Source organism: Lynx rufus, unplaced genomic scaffold (assembly GCF_022079265.1).
Source record: "Lynx rufus isolate CCGP_SWC_20201006 ecotype Redwood Valley unplaced genomic scaffold, mLynRuf1.p SCAF_8, whole genome shotgun sequence".
NCBI classification, from domain to species: Eukaryota; Metazoa; Chordata; class Mammalia; order Carnivora; family Felidae; genus Lynx; species Lynx rufus.
In genome coordinates, this window is record NW_025814896.1 from 134,176,438 (window position 1) to 134,196,388 (window position 19,951).

General features: G+C 50.5%; 1 protein-coding gene across 1 annotated transcript in view; it reads right to left on the reverse strand.

Moving 5' to 3' along the window:
• The window catches only part of ASAP2 (ArfGAP with SH3 domain, ankyrin repeat and PH domain 2), a 146,216-nt gene that overhangs the window by 21,886 nt on the left and 104,379 nt on the right, over positions 1–19,951 (reverse strand). The window contains exons 13-18 of the mRNA XM_047068041.1: positions 18,539–18,587; positions 18,291–18,457; positions 15,529–15,662; positions 8,230–8,324; positions 1,913–2,102; positions 439–524 (exon numbers count right to left, since the gene is read on the reverse strand). Of these exons, the coding sequence (XP_046923997.1) occupies positions 439–524; positions 1,913–2,102; positions 8,230–8,324; positions 15,529–15,662; positions 18,291–18,457; positions 18,539–18,587 (721 nt within the window). The remainder of the gene's footprint in view (positions 1–438; positions 525–1,912; positions 2,103–8,229; positions 8,325–15,528; positions 15,663–18,290; positions 18,458–18,538; positions 18,588–19,951) is intronic.

The following is a 19,951-nucleotide window of genomic DNA, read 5'->3' on the forward strand; positions in this document are numbered from 1 at the left end:
ACAAAATGCCCACAACCCGGTGTTGCAGTTTACAATCTCAGCTTAGGCGGGTGGCTCAGGTATAGATCCCTGTGTCCCTGTTACCTCTCCCCACTGCTCTAGGGTACCCCGCCTGGGTCCTGTGGGACACTCACAAGGGACCTGAGTGTGGGGATGGCCCTGTGCACACAGGCGGTTGTGGGGCCACGGACAGCCTGCCTTCCAGAGCCCAGAATTCAGAGGTATCGATCTGAGATCTGCTGAGTCCCAGACGCCAGAAGCCGGATCTTGCAGATATCCCACGAAGGGTCTCTGTCTTCACGTCCCAGGGTCTCTCAGGACCGGCCCCTGATGGCTCACTTCCTGTCCCACAGCCACATAATGAGGCAGGAACCTGATCCTTCCTCAGAAACACCAAGGAACAAAATCAAACGCCTCCCCTAAGTTTGGAACACCTACCTGTTCTGGACTAAAAAGTCTACGATGTGGAGAGAAGTCCGGTCCACCGATCTGACTGCAAGATGCAGGGCAGTTTCGTCTGGCTCCTGAAGACCAAAGAGAAACATTCCAGAATTCCAAGGGGAGCGTTCAGTTTTGTGTTCAATGTGAGCAAAATTGTGTCTCTCTCTTCCAAAAGCCTTTTATTCTTTCTTTCAAAATGCTTCTAAGACATATGGTGTCTCTGTAGTCTCCAGAGCAAACTCTGCTCTTGGGACCATTTCGAGACTCCTTTCTCCACAGAAAATAATGAGAAATTCAGGGAGTTCACCTCGAAGTCCCCTCAATCTTGATATTCCTATCTCTGCACTAACAACACGAGGTGTTGCCTATAAGGTGCATGTGGGGTCTTCGTCCAAAGACCCTAGGAAGTTTCCCCAGGCCTCTTATACCCAATCTTTTATACCTGCTGCCTGAATAAACATAAATGCTTACTTTAAAAATAACATTAGAGTTTTTCATTCTGTATTTACGGACAAGGCCAGGAGTGCTAATGCCCAGACTGTCTTCAATTTATACCAGGGGACACATGACCTCCACTGCCTTTTCTGAAAGAGTTCTGGCAGGTGGGGGAGGACCGGCCAGAGGAAGATGGTCTCAGGTGGGTGGGTGGGCGAGAGGGCTGGAGGCAAAGGCAATATCCATGGAACAGGGAACATGGGACAAAGAGGGAGGTGGCCCTCAATCCACCTGCCGGGCCTGCTCAACCAGCCAGGGCCACTCCCCCGTCCTCTGGCTGGGGCAGGGCTCTGAGCTGGGCATGCCCTGAGCCACCTGGGCTTCACTTCTCTCTGTCTCTCTCTCAAACATTGGATATCAGGCTCCACAGAACATGTGCTCGGCTGCTAAGGGGTAACGCCTGGCATCCCGCACCTCCATTATGAGGACAAGGAGGTTTCAAGGGAGTGTGAGCGTGTGTCTACAAGGTCACCCGTGGAAGAGAACTAGGACACATGCCGAGCTGTGACACTGGTAGCCGGTTTCCTATGGGATCGATCCTGCCATGCTCGATCCCATGCTACCCTGAGACCCCACCCTCTCCACAAGGCTCTCCCAGGAAAGTGGGGGGAATCCCTCCTACTCCGGCTCCCTCGGGGAGGAGGACACAGGTGGGGAGCAGGCTGGGGAGCTCTCCTTCCCAGGGAAGCCTCAGCAGCTGCTCCTCAAAGTCTGGCCGTCAGCCGCCCTGCACCCAGGAGACGGGACCCTCTGGCCTCTGAGAAGATGCTCCCTCCCCCAGGGGATGGGCTTTCCTTCCAAGGCTGGCATCATATTTTTGGTTGAAGAAGAATAAACCATGAATCTCTCCCCAGAGCACAACGTTGTCTTCCTTCAGAGAATTATACTACTTTCTCAGCATTTCTGATGACGCTGCCCTGCCACTCCCCACCCCCCCTTTCTTTTCTTTTGTAAAAGTAGCAAGCCGTGCTCTTACGTGTCCGTTGGCCAGTGGGATTTTTTCTGTAAGATCCACACCATCAGCATACGCTTGGAGTAATCCAAAAATGTCTCTGGTTTTGACGGCCTCACAAAGGCTGTGGAGTTTGGCTGCATTATCCACATGCTTTTTCCTTGCGTATTTCCTCTCAATGTACTTGGCAGTAATGTAGTCCTTCCTGGCATTCCTGAAACCAAGCATAACTGCCTTGTAAACGATTAAGGGCCTCTATTCAAACATATCTAACCTTCAATTATCTGTAACCGTTAAAAGAAAAGAAAATCCTGCCCACACCTTCCTTGCAGGAAGCACTGGCGGGTAGGGAGCAATCTGCTGCGTGACCCTGGCAGTGCCTGCGTCCGGGGACACCCAGGGCAGTGAAATCCTCCAGTTTCCAACACAAGAGGCCTGGAGGCCCAGTGCAGGGTGACTGGGCCTCACTCAGGTGCCAACGGTAACTGGCCAGGTTAGGCAGGCTGGGAGGCCCTCCTCGAGAGCGAAGACAGCGGTGGGCCCCAGGGTGGCTCAGTCGGTTGAGCGTCTGACTTTGGCTCAGGTCATGATCTCGCGGTTTGTGAGTTTGAGCCCCGCGTCGGGCTCATTGCTGTCAGCACAGAGCCTGCTTCGGATCCTCTGTCCCCCCCTTCTCTCTGCCCCTCCCTGGCTTGTGCTCTCGCGCTCTCTCTCTCTCTCTCTCAAAAATAAATAAACATTAAGGAAAGAAAAAGAGGGAAGACAGTTATCTTCTCGTTCGTGGGCACTGTGCCTGGCAGAAAACGCACCACACATCTGATGAACCAGAACAAACTGTCAGCCTTTGTGGTCTATTTTCTGGCCTTCACATGGCATTGTGTTCACAGACTCTACCTCCCCCATGGAGCATGGAACAGCACCAACTCCGGGGAGGCCAGTAGAAGTGTGGGTTCAGATCCCACCCCCACCATACTGACGGTGTGTCCTGGGACAAGCATTTCATCTCTTGAGGCCTCAGGTCCTATTTGTGCAAACGTGTAAAACATGCCCTCGAGGAACTGGGAAAAATACATGAACTGACACATTTGCTGGGCACATGGTGGGTCCTTAGAGCCCTGGAACTTGCTGATCGAACTTAAAAGATGGAGAGCAAGGGGTGCCTGGGTGACTCAGTCAGTTAAGCGTCTGATTTCGGCTCAAGTCATGATCTCTCGTGGTTTGTGGGTTCGAGCCCCACGCCAGGCTCTGTGCTGACAGCTCGGAGCCTGGAGCCTGCTTTGGATTCTGTGTCTCCCTCTCTCTGTACCCTCCCCCTGCTCATGCTCTGTCTCTCTCTCTCAAAATAATAAACATTAAAAAAAAATGTTTTAAAAATGGAGAGCTAGAGAAACAGTAGCTCCTGGTCAGGAGGACTTTCAGCATTTTACTCCGAGGACCTTAACAAACAACAGCTGCAACAATAAAAAAAAAAGTAGACAGGATTTTTGAGAGCTACAGTAAAAACGAAATTCCCTGTGGCAATCAAGTGAGAAGGGGCAGGAAGCAGCCCAGCTACCCATCAGCCGGTGAAGGGACGAACACACGTGGTCCGCCTACACAACGGAGTACTGTTCAGCCACATCGAGGAACACAGCTCTGACACAGGCTACATCATGGCTGAGCCCTGAAAACATCGTGCGAAGGAAAAGGGGCCAGACGGACACACAAGGCCACATGCTGTATGATCGCATTTACACGCAATGCCTGGAAGAGGCAAATTCATAGGGACAAAAAGCAGATTAGCAGGGCTGGGGGGTGGGGGGTGAAGGAGTGGAGGGGAGGGTGGAGTGGGTGATGCCTGACAGGCACAGCATTTTGTTTCGGGGGCAGAAAAATGTTCCAGACTGTGGTGATGGATGCATACTCTGTGAGTAGGGTGAACGTCACTGAATCTCATTTATTTATTTTTTAAATGTTTTACTTATTATTTTTTTTGAGAGAGGAGAGAGACAGAGTGTGAATGGGGGAGGGACAGAGAGAGAGAGAGACAGAGAGACAGAGAGAGAGAGAGAGAGAGAGAGAGAGAGAGAGAGAGAGAGAGAGAATCCAAAGCAACTCTAGGCTCCAAGCTGTCAGCACAGAGCCCAACGTGGGGCTTGAACCCATGAACTGTGAGATCATGACCTGAGTTGAAGTCGGACACTTAACCGATGAGCCACCCAGATGCCCCTGAATTTCCATTTAAATGGGCGAGCTGTATGGTATGTGAATTGTATCTCAATAAAGCATGTCAGAGAAAACTGAATTCCACTGACAATACAAAAACTTAACTTTAGTCAACAGATGCACAGAAAATGACGCAACAGGATTGATTCCCTTGGCTCCTTTCTGGAAAATGTGAAGCACACTGGAATTTCAAGAAATTGGGCAGGGGAGGCTGAAGGAAAAGCTAGGGCCTGGTGGTCAGCTCTGGGAGACCACACAGTTCAGAGCCTGGGCTCCCAGTCAGACGGCTGCTCAAACGGGTTCCACTGCTTCCTGTCGAGGGGACAAGCCCTTCCCGTGACCACACCTGCTCTCGGGGCTGTTGCAGGTTACATGAGATAGCGCAGCATTCTGGAAACGCCAGCTGTAAGGACCACAACAGCATGGGATGAGGGGCCTCACAGTGAACCTGGTCGGCTCTTCTCAGCTCAGGGACTGTTCCTTCCCATCCTGCCACCAGGGCTGTGCCAACTGCGTCTGCCGTCAGCCACTGAGCCCCTCAGGTCAACACCGCAGGCCCCAGGGGGCGATGCAGGTCTGGGAGTGGGCAGGCCAACGCCAGGCTCCCAGCGATGGGGGGGCTACTCTCCCCACTACCGACCGCCTGCCCTACGACACTCACTGCCTGGGTGCTAATGAAGTGTGCTAACACACTTTCCGTGCGTCACCTCACAAACATCCAGCCCCTGGGCTTACAGGTCGAGCTGAGACAGGCGGTCTCATCTGGTCCTCACAACAAATGCTATCAACTTTTCTCGCCTCCCCCCTGCGGATAAGTAAACTGAAGTCTATCAAGAGGACCCAGAGTTCTGTTTCTGCACACAGTGGGAAGCTCTCTGAGGGCCGCCCCTGCTCTCGGGGTCCAGGTTCTCCTCAGGGGGCCTCCTAGCACAGTGCGGCATGCGGGGAATTGCTTAGTGACGTTTTGGGCTCGATGATGTGCCATATGTGACAACCTGTCTAATGATTCAAATTCTCCAGGTCTCTTATGATGAGCGGTTGGACCAGATAGTTGTGAAGTTGTAGGTAGTTTCAGTAAAACCCTTGTGAGATAATCATCACTGTGACCTCCCCCTGCCTTCCTTGGAAGGGGCTCAAGACATCCCGGACCCTGAGTTCTTAATGTTATTCACCTATCCGGGGCTCTGTGACCCCCGGAGGTCACGCCCACACAAGCATGGGCACAGACCCGGTCTTTGCACCACCACGCTCCACGGCTTCATGAAGGAAGTTTATTTACTCTGTCAGCGTGGTCCCCTCCCCACCTCTTGTTGTTTTGGAAAGGATTAGACTTTTGGAGAAAAGCAATGAACTTAAAATAACAACACATTTGGCGCGTCCTTCTGAAGGATGGGCCTGTGTAAGGTCCTTAATCGCAGAAAAGGAACAGCGCTGCCTCCATCAACAGACACAAATCTGCCTGCTTCCCCCTCCCACCTATTTCTCTCTCTCCACACCCACCCCCAAATCCAAAATCTGGGGATTCATAGGCCACTAGAGGGTCTGCGCCTTCCCTGTCAACAGATTTGTGTGCAGATGGTATGTTGTCCTGAGATAAAGCCAGAAGCATACACTCCTTTCCTCTGCAAGTAAAATATCAGCTTACTTAAATAGCCACAGAGCTGGGACTTTATCTTTGACTTGTTGATTCATTAAATAGGTATTGAACCACCACAAGCAACATATTGCGGTGGGAAATACAAAAACCAGGAAGATGCGATCTATTAGAGAAATACGTGTAAATACTTTGGTACGATATAAAGTGGCACGGAAGCTTTCAAAATAGAGCCAAAGGCTACAGGAGCAGACAGGCCAGCAGTTAACTTCACCCGAGCAGGTATGAAAGCAGGTGGCGTTTTGCCATCACACTGGCCATCCGCCCTCAATTTGGGGGAAAAAAAAAGAAAAGAGGGGGAGGGCTACACTTCCTTCTCATTTGTGCCAAGGCTGGCGGTGGGTGGGGGGTGTTTCAATGCAGACAGAACGTTTATACTGAAGGAGTCAAAGCAGACCGTGTTCATGTTTTCAAAACATCGAGCCCCAGAGTAAACAAATTCTCTGCTTTTATAAGGCACCCCTGGTACTTGGAAGAAATTACTTATCAGACGCTTTGCTCAAAACTGATCAATATTACGGCGACTTGCGAGACTGGCACCTTCCCTGTATGTCGATTAGACTGTAAGTAAATGCAGCATACCAGACCATGACATTCCCTTTGTTGAACGGGAGCTTCCAGCAATCCCGGGAAGAGCTGGCTCACCTCTGGGTAACCCTCCAATTGAAAGCTAAACGGAGAGGACCCTGATCTCTCAGGGTTTGTGGGATCGGTGTGTAGCCCTTAGGTCGCCTCTACTGCCCACACCCAGGGTGAGCGAGCAGAGCTGATGACACCACCTGAGTCCAGGCCTACCCAACTGTCCCCTGACGACCACTCCGCTGGCTCTGTGAGCGGGCGAGGGTTGCCATATTAGAGGAGAGAGCTCAGAGCAGCCCCGGAACCTGCCCAGGTCCCACGACTGGCTAAGGTCCTACGTCCTATACCACCTGCCTCTCCAGGTTTGGGTAAGAATACAGATTTCGAACTCAGATCTTCATGCAGAGAGGACAATAACCTAGCCTCGTGCCTCGTACCCAGTCCCACAAAAACGCTATTGCCAGCATCTGCTACAGGATTCCAACAGGAAGCGACTCTAATCCAACACCAACCAAATGCTCATCTCAGATACCCGATACCTGAGGGGGTGTATCACGAACACGGTGTGTTCATGCCTGTACATGTCTAGGCTCTCTCACTGCATTGTTACCTCACCCAAATGCAAAAGAACACAGATCCCACCATCTCAGCTTCCCAAAGACAGGTCCCAACAAACTGGTTACAAACACTTAAATTCTCTGCCTTTGCCAAGGGCCTGTACTCCACCTGCTATGTGAAAAACCACTCCTAGAGCACTGTCCACGGCTCCTCACCTTATGTCCTTTAGGGGAGACCTGTGCCATCAATCCCCTCTCAACCTTCTTCCAAGGGCAATGTTGTCTCTGTAAAAGAATTTTTCTACTCTCTCTTATCACATTTTTCTCATTCCCTCCTGTCCTGCCGGATCACTGTGGTCCAGGCTCAGCACTCGAATGCAGGCGCTGGGTCTTTTAACTGCCCCGGGGACACCCCTCCTTCCGTCTGTCTGTCCCACCTTGCATTGTATGACAGTAGGTGATCACCCTCCAGCCACCTGGAGCAGAGAGGCCATCCACTGCCCGGACCTGCCAGTCTTCCGTCCACCTCTCGAGCCCAAAGACCAGTGTAAGCCGGGTGACTTATGCTCCATTTGATAAGACTGGCAGGAAAATCTCCTGTAAGCTCTGCCCCGTCGGGCCAGCCGGATGCATGAGGCACAAAGCTTCTCGGTCAGGTTTTGGGTCAAAAGTGAAACAAGAACAAAAAATTCTTGTTGAAGAAAACAGCACACTCTCCACATCTGCAAGGACACTGGGCCAGAAAAGGATACGTGGCTCAGAATCTATGCAGAGAGGGGCGCCTGGGCGGCTCAGTCGGTTAAGCGTCCGACTTCGGCTCAGGTCGTGATCTTGTGGTTCGTGGGTTCGGGCCCCGTGTCGGGCTCTGTGCTGACAGCTCGGAGCCTGGAGCCCGCTTCGGATTCCGTGTCTCCCTCTCTCTCTGCCCCTCCCCCGCTTGTGCTCGCTCTCTTTCTCTCCCTCTCTCTCAAAAATAAACATTAAAGAAAATTTTTAGGATCTATGCAGAGGGAAGGGGCTTGAACTCCCCTGATGCAGAAGGTGAGGGGGTACCCATATGCCACCAGTGAGGGCGACACTCCTCACTCCTCCGTCATCGACCTAGAGCATCGGCCAAAGCTGCCTTGCTGTGGCTTCTTCCTAAGAAAACCAGCCACACCAATTTTTTTATCTGGATGCCCAAAAAGGTGACTTGCCAGAGAAAAAAACAAAACAAACCAGGGTGATCTATTCCCCAACGAAGCAACGACTGAGATCCCCTAAACCTGTTACTGTCCTGCCTCACGGGGCTTGGGTACAAGGCCGGTCTTTGCTCAGAAAACAAAACCAGGCAGGTCCATACTTACATGTCGCTGCCCGGGTTGGGTTTGACCGAGTCCTCAGCCGGAAGGCAACACTCCATGATCTCATTGAAGCCTGCATTCCCAATATTCTTGGCAAGCTGCAAAAGCAGAAGTCTATTTCAGGGTACTCAATTATTAATGCATTCCACTGCTGCACACTACTCATGCGTTGATGATTTATTTAATGGCCACTAAGAAATAGAGCGATAAAGTGGTTTGCCGTTAATAAAGATGGACAAAACCCAAACCCCAAAGGTACTCATAAAACTAGAGATAAGAAGCAGCAGGTCTATTACAGAGAAATGTTCTTATAAAATGTCCCCTGGATAAAGCACCGAGGTGGACAGGAAGGGGCAGTCACTTGGTCCAATGTCAGTTTCCACCCTCATCCCCTCCCCTGAAAAAACCAGTGCTCCCACTGAAATGGACCTAAAAAGATCTATTTATGCCAGCAAGGAGGCGGCTCTCATCCAGGGGAGAGTGCTGGGCCAGGAAGTCAAGACTCGGGTTCAAATCACGGTTCTATTCCCTGGCTTTGTGACCACACGCAAGTCAGTTTACCTGAGTTTCAATTTCTCACCAGTAAAACAGGGATGATACCTACCTCGTAAAAATAATAGAGTGGGGCAATTTAGGCGAAAGCCTAATTCGGTTCCATACACCGAAGCACAAAAATGTACTTGTTCCAAATGTAAGGTCCTCATGCAACGATCAACTTTCTTATTCATTAAAATTTAAATGAACACATTTTAATCAACGCTTCCCGAATACGAGCCAGTGTGTTCAATGCAGCTAGACTAGGGAGACAACTGTCGCGGCTTGTCTTAGTCAAGCACAATATGGCAACTGGCACTCTCCTGAGTGGAGGCACAACCTGGGTGAGCAGGAGCTCCTTAAAAGCAGGGGTTTAATCATCTTATTTGAGCACCCAGCCCAGCACCTGACAGAGATTAGCTTCTTCAATGTTTAATGAAACCAAACTGAAAGGCAGCACCTGGCCCAGGGCTCTCACGAGAACAGACAGTTCACCTCCCGCGTTGAACAGGGCACAATGGGGCACGTGGAGCCTCTGATATCTCTGTTCTCGAGCAGTGACGCGGACACAGGGTCACAGGGCATGTTCTGGAAGATCAGACGGCTGCCTGAGCACCCCTTCTCTCTCCAGGGGTAAGTGACTGAAGTGACAGCCAAGGGGATCTGAGTTAGAGGAGCCTGAACTTTCTGGTGGTGAGAAACGTGAAGCAGTGAAATGGGATTGCGAGGGACGCCGCCGGACAAGGGATGTGCGACACCTTAGTAACCGTCCGATGCACTTCCTGATTTTACCGTCCTTGGTAAAGTGAACACAGTGTCCTAGATGGCTCAGAGCACCAGGCACTAAGCAGCCCCACCTGGGCCCTCATTCCCAGCCCGGTGGCCTCAGGCCATTGTCAGGGGAAAAAACCCTGGGGCTGCCTCACTGTGGTTTCCCCAAGTATGAGGCTGATGGCCAACCACACCAGGTGACAGCACCCATGTACCACGGACCCAACGCCCGCAATGATTTCCTGGATCGTCAGTGTCAGATCCGGGACTGAACCTCAGGGTCAGAGCCCCTGTTTGGAGCCAGGCATGGCTGAATGACCCCATCCTTCCGTGTAATGTGGACACCGTGCCCTCGCCAGGCACAGTCGTCTCTCTTCAGAAGGTAAGTGACGGAACGGGCCCCAGCGCCCTTCTGCGAGCGAGGGCCCCGCATGCCTCTGAGTCCGTGGTAAGCAGATGGGAGGTGGGGCGTGAGGAGGAGAATTCCCCGCGAGTCAGCTGCCTCCCTTCTGCTTGGACTTGGCTGGTTTACTAGGGGACAGCTGGTCCAGGGAGCCACCGCATCCATGCGTCACACTTGCCCAGTGCAGAGAAATGTGCCGCCTCACAGTTTTGCCAAGTTCCAGCGAACAGTTCAGCCTGCAGAGAACTCCTTTAGAATCATCAACAAAAGCAAAGCATTTGCAGATGGAAGCTGCAGGGTCACGTCGAGAAAACGCGGGTCCCAGCGGGCCCAGTGGGCGGGAGCCAAGGAACCAGGAAGGCTGGTGTTGTGCAGCCCCCAACACACATGCCCCCCTACTCCTGGAGGTCTCCCTGCGGCAGACACGGGGCCAGATCAGATCTAGGAAGGTCTGGGGCACTTTAAGTGCTACATCACTCAGCAACGCAAATCCCAGCCCCAGGTCAGTCCACAAACGCACACCGAGACCTCAGATGCACTCGGTACCGAGCATGAGACACAACCCTGCTTGGGGGAAGCTCTGAGCTCAGTCTTTTTTGTTTTGTTTTGTTTTCTTTTTTAAGTTTATTCACTTATTTTTTTTTAATTTTTTTTTCAACATTTATTTATTTTTGGGACAGACAGAGACAGAGCATGAACGGGGGAGGGGCAGAGAGAGAGGGAGACACAGAATCGGAAACAGGCTCCAGGCTCTGAGCCATCAGCCCAGAGCCCGACGCGGGGCTCGAACTCAAGGACCATGAGATTGTGACCTGGCTGAAGTCGGACACTTAACCGACTGCGCCACCCAGGCGCCCCTTATTCACTTATTTTTTGAGAGAGCACGTGCATGACCAGAGGGAAGGCAGAGAGAGAGGGGGAGAGAGAATCTCAAGCAGGCCCCATGATATCAGTGCAGAACCTGACATGAGGCTCGATCTCCCGAACCATGAGATCATGACCTGAGCCGAAATCTAGAGTTAGATGCTCAACCAACTGAGCCACCCACGTGCCCCAGAGAGAGCTCGGTCTAACGAGACAGGGGTGAATACAGAGAAATGCACGGTGTTGGGGCCTGGGGAAGAAGTCCACACTGAGCACAGAGTATGGAGACAGCAGGTGTATGTCAGCAGGACAGCTGCCTGGTCAAGACGCCCACGACACCACACACACCCTGCGTGGAACCCTGGGTCCCTCTCCCTCACTGCACGGAAGCATCTGAGGATGGGGACAGAGTCGCGTGTTTCCGGAGACTCTTAGCACTGACCTGTGCCGGGCCTACGGACCCAGACCGAGACCTCAGATTTTACCCAGAAATTGTTTTCCAAGTTTGGGGTGAGGATGGGGAAAACCTGCCCGTTTTACTGTTTCCGGAGGGAGGGAAATCTGCTGTGACCTTCTTCCCTGCTCTTACGCTCCCGGAGGGGAGGAGCGGGCAAATGACAAGAAAGAACTTCTGTGACTGTGGGCCTCAGCACCGCCACACACACAGGAGGGGCTGTGGGCTCCTCCTGTTCCCGCCTGTGTGAACCTCATCAACCAATCTGGCTTCTTTCAACAATGAATCAGACTTTTGATCTCTCAACTGGTCCCAAATCCAGGAGTCGGCTGCTTAACTGAGTCACCCAGGCAGCCCTGGCCTCATTTTTAAAGACAGAGTTCTTGTTTGGGTCAGACACAGTGTATGTAAAGCACCCTAGGACAATGCCTGAGTGTAATAGTTGCTCAATAAATGGTAGCTGGGACCACATTTCTTGCTGCCCTTAGGGTCCTGAGAGCAGCTTCGCTGCAGTCCCAGGGGAAACAGCGGTTCCAGCTGTGAGCTATGAGCTCACAGAAGACTTTGGAAGAAGATTTTAAAATTACAGACACAAATAAAATTTCATAATATCAAAATTCCCTTTATTAATTTCATGTTTGAGGTCAAACTGATCATATGATACGAAGACCCCAGTACCAACGGTACTATCTTACACGTGAGCTGGAAATCAATGCTGAAATGATCTGTGTTGGGGCAGGAGAATCTACCTTTCCAAAATCTGTATTTACCAGGAGGGTTTCTGAAAGTGGGTTTGCTTTGAAATCTGAGGACACTGAGCGAACACGCTAGAGGGCCAGTTCAAGTGGGGTGATCTCCCAGAACGAACTAGTGCTTCATGCATTCATGTGTTTCCACTGAGTAAGACATGATTCTGACAGCAGGTAGAGGGAAGAGAAGATTACTGCTAACTAGCCACCCTCACGGTTGCCGCCGAAACCCGTTCAGGTAACATGGAAATCGAGCATGCTCTGAAACCAAAATAAAAAAAGAAGGAAATGATGACGTTTCCGTAGCACGTGTGTTTCCAAGGGAACAGCGTGCAGATGCGAAACCAGAAAGTAATTTATGGAATTAAGCAAAACGATTTTTACCGTGACGAATAACACGGTGAGGCCATATGGGAGGACAGGAGTGACCATCTATGTGGTGACGGTCTGTTTAGGGTCAGCCAAGGATGAAAGTCTGCGCCCATCACAGCGCATCATCCTGAGATTCGGGCTCCAGGACTGACTTACCTGAAGGACAGAGAATCACTGCACCTGTAAAGCAACTTTGCCCAGGATTCTCCCCTGGAGACGCTGGGAGTCAACTTTCCAGGCCACCTCTTATACCCTCTCATAGGGTGCAAGGAGGCTCAATCAACATTTGCTACACAAGAACACACACTACGACAAACTCAAGCAGAGACCCTGATGTCCCTGCTCTGCACATCCTCAATGTTCACACTTGCAGCAGAAAAACGGAGTGGACTCTCCCTGTGGATTCATACGTTAGGACACGTGGATTGTTCTTCTGAAAGGATTCAGTTAAAGTCATTCTGAAGTAGAGAATAATGAGAGCTAATCCCTCATAGTCTTTACTGTATGCCAACGTAATTCTAAACACACACACACACACACACACACACACACACACACAGGTCTATGTGTCAAGCCTTCAGGAGATCATCTTTTCAAGCATCCAACTGTCTAAGCAGAATAAAAATAACCTGGGTGCTTCAAAAAGGCTTGAACTTCTCATGTTTTAGAAATGAATCCTAACCCCTGACAAACACTCTCCATGCAGTGCTTGACTTAATGGCTGAGCGGTAAGGGTTCTGGGCAGGACATCAGGCTCACTGTCCTGGCACGCGGTGGGTGGGGCTGGGGAGATGCCCACCTCCCATGAGCAACCAGATGACCACACAGGCAGAGCTGAGGGGCAAGGGGGGGGGGGAGAACCCCACAAGACTCGGGGGCCTTTTCCCTCTGTTTTTCTGCAACAACTGAGGGTGAGGCAGACCAGGAGAGTCTGAAACTAAGGCAGAGATCAGGTTCTGAAAATACCTGCAGATACTAAATAAGCAGTCTCTGCCTGATGGCTCAAAATGGCTGACAGCTGGCCAAATGTTAACCCCCCCTGTGAGGAGGTGCAGACAGAGGCTCTGGGAGATAAAGACCAGGGTTCTAACCAGGGGTCAGAAGCCACCTCACTGTTTCACCAAGACATGAACATCCTCCCTTCTACCTTCTTTGGTGTTTTCCTGCTTAGTAGGCAAGAGTCTCATGAAGACCATCATTTTAATTTTTGAGACACATTTAAGCAGGCAGGTGTAACAGATGTGCTGGGGTCAAGCCTCGACCAGCTCACGAGAGCCATTATTAAAATTACGTTATATAAACTCCTAGTTAAGTAAATTATACTAAAAACAAAGTAATAAGTGCTCAAAACTCATCACCTCCTAATCGTTTTACTATTCTGTTTCTGAAGCCACGGACAACCAGTGTTTGTGCGGTGAACTCAGTTACATTCAGTGACTCACGCTGGTTACTGACGATGGCACAGATTTGAGAAAATGGCCATGGCGGGAGTACAGACATCTGTGGACCGGCTGACTACAAAGCAGGGCTTTCTTTTTCTTAAACATTTGCTGGGGATGGGGGATGGGGGATGGGGGATGGGGGGTGGAGGGTGGGGAGTGGGGGATAGGGAGGGACAGTAGTGATGCTTAAATGCTCACCACACAGCAGGACAGGCCACCACAAGGACCAGTTCGTTTTCCAGGCTCTTCAGAGGTGAATCGTGAGCTCTGGATTAAAGGGTCCCGCCCTAGATCTGGCACTTTCATAACTATATAACCTTGGGTACATTAAAACATTCTAAGCCTCAGTTCCTCTGTCATAAAGAGGGGATAAACAGCAAGGTCGCTGGGTTGTAGTGAAGGACAAATGAACTAATACATATAAAGAGCTCTGAGAAGTGCTTAGTACAAAATAAGCAATTATTATGTCACCACAAATCACTTAACACTTCCCGCTGTTTTGAGGAAATCAGTATGGCAGCAGACCAACTGCCATGGGTTACCAGTGCTTCCTGAGAATTGGTGTTTCTTTGAAAATATACCGTGGGAATCTCAAGGCTAACCGAAGTCAGTTACCCAGGCTACCTCTTGTACACACACAGCTCCACCGCGGAGGCTGAATGCATCACGACGGTAACAAGCACGGCATTGTGGAACCAGGAAGACACTGCCTGAGTCTTGCTGAGTCGCGCTCCATTTTTAACTTGAAGTAATCAGGGACGTGACCAACCGGGCAACCAGAATTCACTCTCGTTTCTCCCGACTTCACCTTTCAAGACCATAAAGGAATCCTTTGCCAAGACCAGGAAGATTTGACAAGATAGTTCAAAATGCATTACAAGTTCAGACCCTGGTTCTAGAGTAGTCATCAATAAAATTTATGGCCCCTTGAGAGGTATACTGACCACAATAATTGATTTCCTGTCAAGACGATTGCTCTTTTCATTACAGTCAACAGCGATCTATATCCACTTAATGTTCACTGCCCGGTGCCCAGCTACACCAAGAATTTCAAACACTGCTTCTGAACCAGCAATCACAGGCTTTGAAAACAGTCCACCAAAGCTCCATTTTAGGTGGCCTCCAAACAGCTAGTGTGATGTGCCTTTTCCTCCCAGTATCCTTCTATACCACGCTGCACGGCTCATATGTTATCACTGAGCCAAAAAGGAAAGCCTTCTTTAGAAACAAAGGCAGTCAAAGCAGAGGCCGAAATCTCACCCAGAGAGTGACAGTAGAGGCAGGGGAAAAGTGGGCCGGAGGCCTGAGCCATGTCGTGACCACAGACTCAGCAGGGATCTGCTGGGGGCTCCGGAGAACGAGCCCTCAACTGTCTCTGGGCTTTCCGTTGTGCACGCGTTTAAGGAATGGGGTGACCTAGACCGTGTCGCCATCGTATTCCACGTCGTACACACGTCTCAGCTCTCCTTTTTTGTGTCACTTCACTTTATTCGTTTAGGAAGAAGGTTTTACAACAAAAAGTGCCTTCAACTACCAGTAGCTGAGAAGGAGGAATTACCACTGAGGTTCTAATTGCCCAAACCCATCTGGCAAAAATCAACAACCATCAGCCCAGGGGAATTGCAAGAAAGCAAAATGGGTTCGAACGCCAAAATGAAAACTTAGAATTCGGTGCATTCATTTTCATTTCAAAATCAATGATTTGAGAATTACCAGAAGCTCAGACGTTCCCAATACATCTAACGTCAGGGACTGCATCCTGGAATAGTGAACCCCGAGCTCTCGGTGGATTCCGGAACACTCAATACAGGTCAGGATGCCCAGATTGGTGGAGAGCCAGGTAGGATCTGCCAAAGAGAAGAGGGAAAGTTGGAGTTCGCAGCAAGTGCAGGGATGGGGTCACAACACTTTTCCCGTATAGTTATTGCACATGGAGTTTTGAGCATGAGCATTTTCTCAACCCTGGACACAGCTGGAGCCCTCCTTCATCACTCATTCTTCATTACCACCCGCTTACACACAATACACACATATGCACCTGTCTGCTCCCCCTCCCTCCATTTATTTACTCATTTATCCTGCCCACCCTTCCGTTCATTACGAACTCCCAAGTGACAGGTGCGTGTCCAAGAACAAACAGGACACAGTGCCCTCTAGTGGCCACAGGCCCCTGAAGGCTGTCCTGAATACAAACCACGCCCATCACCAACCCTGGTCATACCAGCAAAGGGGAGAGAAAAAACGAGGGCCGCCAGTCTAGTGCTGTATAGGGAACAGACTTAAGACAGGTCTACATGTTCACAAAATGCTAACAATCATGACGGAGAACACACTATGTGCTGATGCCACACTCTGTGCTCAACACTTCGGTGGCAGCAGAAATAGTTCCGAGTGCAAGAGCTTCCGCAATTACAGATGCTGTCACCTGATACTTCTTCAGCACACACGAGAAGGCCAGCAGGCAAACAGGGCAGGGGTCTTCATGGTGCTCAGAAAGGAGAAGGGGCTTGCTCGAGGCCGCAGGGGGTGTGGAGCCAGACGGCAGTCCTGCCTGGGCCCGAGCCCATGCTGGCACCGTGTCACCGAGCTTCTCCCGGAGCACAGCTCCTAAGTCACTGAGCCATCCTACCGTGTGCTGGGTACACAGCAGACACCCAAGGGATGCCTGACACACGAATGCTGAATTTACCGAAAATGGGGCGTTCAAAACAAAACACGCCAGAGCACATTACCCCGGCCCTTGCGTACCGTTCTCTTGAGAATTACCCGCTGCCCTTAGAAACTTGCTGCGGGGAACTATCGCAACCTTGGTCACCAGCGAACTGTCATGTTACTTTTTCAAAGTTCAAGTTATAAAAAATTTTATCCATTTGGGAAACTTCTGGGCATCTGTGTTTGCATTTCTTCCATACCGGCTGTAGCACACTTTCGGGAGACAGGAGAATGTTTAGATCACTTTATATCAATTTTCACGTCAGCTATCTTGTCCTACCATTTCCAAACAAAAACGTCCGCAGCTTTGACTTCTTTATGAAAGTGTCTTAAAAATCCCAGTGAAGTGCTACACGGCCCTCTTTTCTTAAGAAAAAGCACAATTAGGGTCACCCGGGTGGCTCAGTTGGTTAAGAGTCCGACTTCAGCTGAGGTCAAGATCTTGGGGTTTGTGAGTTTGAGCCCCACATCAGGGTCTCCTCTGCTGTCAGCCCGGAGCCCCGCTTCAGATCCTCTGCCGCCCAACCCCCCACCCCCCCAGCCTTGAGCTTGCTCTCAAAAATAAATAAACATTACAAAAGAAAAGAAAAGAAAAAACACAATTCACTACTTACCACTCTCTACACCTCATTTCCTGCCAAAAGGTACTTTTTAATGGATCCAAGACCCTGAGGGAATACCTACCCCTCACTACCCCCAGACACACAGCTTTTTGGGGCAATAGGAACCTCCTGGCAATTCTCAACTGCCCACTCTATTTTTGTTGTGTGCATTTTTTTAGAAGAACGGTCATAGAACTGGAGGAATGAAGAAGGTAACTGACACTCCACAAGCTTTCTCATTTTGTGAATGTTCAGGAACAGCTATCCCAAAGCTCCCAAAGCACCCTTCCCCCTTAATCAGAATAACTCCACTCCTTAAGCTTTTGAAAATACCAGCTCTTAAAATCTGCAACGATACCGCTCTATGTCCATTACAGAATGGAGCTCCTCATAGGCTTTATCAAAACGCAGACATCAACACCTCTTTTCACAGAACGTGACGCCTGGAAGGGACCGGAAAACAATCTCGACCAGTTCCTTCATTTTCCATACAGGGAAACCGACAGGTAACAAAGAAAGTGGCTCTCCTGGGGTCACAGACTAGACAGCGGCTTAAAGTCACTGCACAAGTTCTACAAAGTAGCACAAAGGGAGGCTGGAGTAAATCCCAGGAAAAGCCGCCTGACGCAGCCTCCGAGCCAACACAACGAGCGGATGACCTTGGTCTCACCCGCGTTCTGTGCTTTGGCGTTCGTGTCTCAAAAGGCTTTATTTTTTTTTTAAATTTTTTTTAATGTTTATTTATTTTTTGAGACAGAAAGAGACAGAGCATGAATGGGGGAGGGTCAGAGAAAGAGGGAGACACAGAATCCAAAGCAGGCTCCAGGCTCTGAGCCATCTGCACAGAGCCCGACGCGGGGCTCGAACTCACAGACCATAAGATCATGACCTGAGCCGAAGTTGGACGCTTAACCGACTGAGCCACCCAGGCGCCCCTCAAAAGGCTTTAAATCTTTTCAGCTCTGTGAGGCCATCTTCACGCTCCTGCGTCTTCCCACCCTCCCCCTGCAGCTATGCACACGACCCCGTGGGCCACGAGCTCCCGCATGGGCTCGCTGCACGCAGCTCTGTGTCTGCAGTGAAAGGGAAAATCCGTGACTGGTTTCCATGAATCGGGATGAGAGCCAATGGAGGGGTGGGGCGGGGAGGGGCGGGGCTCACCTGGCGCCCCGCAGTCGCAGCACACGTCATTGCCCGTCATCCTCTGCACTTCTGTGATGATCTCCTTGGTCAGCTCTTGGACGATGTTATTTTCCCCGGTGTTGTCATCCCCCTTAAATGCATTGTTTAAAGCTTCTTCTTTGCTGTTCTGCAGCACAGACATCCATCTAGAAAAATGAGAGAGATGCTGTGTTAAATCCCAGGGACTGCCGAGTCCCAGCCCCAGGGCCCACCCCCGAGGGACTTACATTTGGCATTCCTGTTCGTCTTCTGCTTGGAAGTGGTATGTCCTGTCATCTGCATGGCAAGAGAAGTTTTATCAGCTGAGAGCCAGGCACAGTAATCCGTACACAATGCCGGCAGAAAGTGGTTTATAATTAACCTCGGGAATGATCTTAACTCTCTGCTGCGAAATGAATGATTTGTACAAAATGGCGCACTCTCTCGCGTCCTTCACCCGCCTTGCCTGCCCTTGCTTGGTGATTGTGGCTTTGGAATCCAAACTAACAAACTTGTCCACATCCAAGCTTAAGAAGAGATAAAGCTTCCCCAAACAGGAGCTACTCAGGGATGGAAACCATCATTATCCTTTCAAAGGCTTTGTTTTCTTGAACTCGCCAAGAAGTTGGCGCCCCAAAAGTAATTGTTACAGCCCCTTGAATAATAAAAGCCTTTTCTAAATGAGTATCTCACACGTTTTCTGGCCTTTGGAAAAGAGGAGAAATCCTAACCACAGGCCGTGGGAGTGCTGTATTACAAACACCACGGAAGCAGGAGGAACAGCTGAAGGCTATTGGGACACCAGATCCTTTTTTAAGAAAATTTCTTTAATGTTTATTCATTTTTGAGAGACAGAGACAGAGCACGAGTAGGGGAGGGGCAGAGAGGGAGACACAGAATCCGAAGCAGGTTCCAGGCTCTGAGCTGTCAGCACAGAGCCCGACGTGGGGCTTGAACCCACAGACCGCGAGATCATGACCTGAGCTGAAGTTGGACACTTAACTGACTGAACCACCCAGGCACCCCTAAAATAATTTTTTTTAATAAAAAAAAAATTTTTTTTAACGTTTATTTATTTTTGAGACAGAGAGAGACAGAGCATGAACAGGGGAGGGGCAGAGAGAGAGGGAGACACAGAATCCGAAACAGGCTCCAGGCTCTGAGCAGTCAGCACAGAGCCCGACGCAGGGCTCGAACTCACGGACCGTGAGATCATGACCTGAGCCGAAGTCGGACGCTCAACCGACCGAGCCACCCAGACGCCCCTAAAATAATTTTTTTTAATGTTTATTTATTTTTGAGAGAGAGACAGCACGAGCAGGGGAGAGGTAGAGAGAGAGGGAGACACAGAATCCAAAGCAGGCTCCAGGCTTTGAGCTGTCGGCACAGAGCCCGATGAGGAGCTCAAACTCACAAACCTCGAGATCATGACCTGAGACGAAGTCAGATGCTTAACCGACTGAGCCACCCAGGTGTCCCTGTTGGGACACGAGATCTTACGCTCACACACAGCCGTGTGCAAACACAGCGATGTCTCCAAGGGCTGTGCCAGACTGCTGACCCCTGTACGCAGAGCAGAGAGGAGGGGCATGTGATGCGCTATTCTTGCCCCAAATGCAGAGCCTCAGGCCCCCGGTGGGAAAGCATCGGAGAAAACTAAG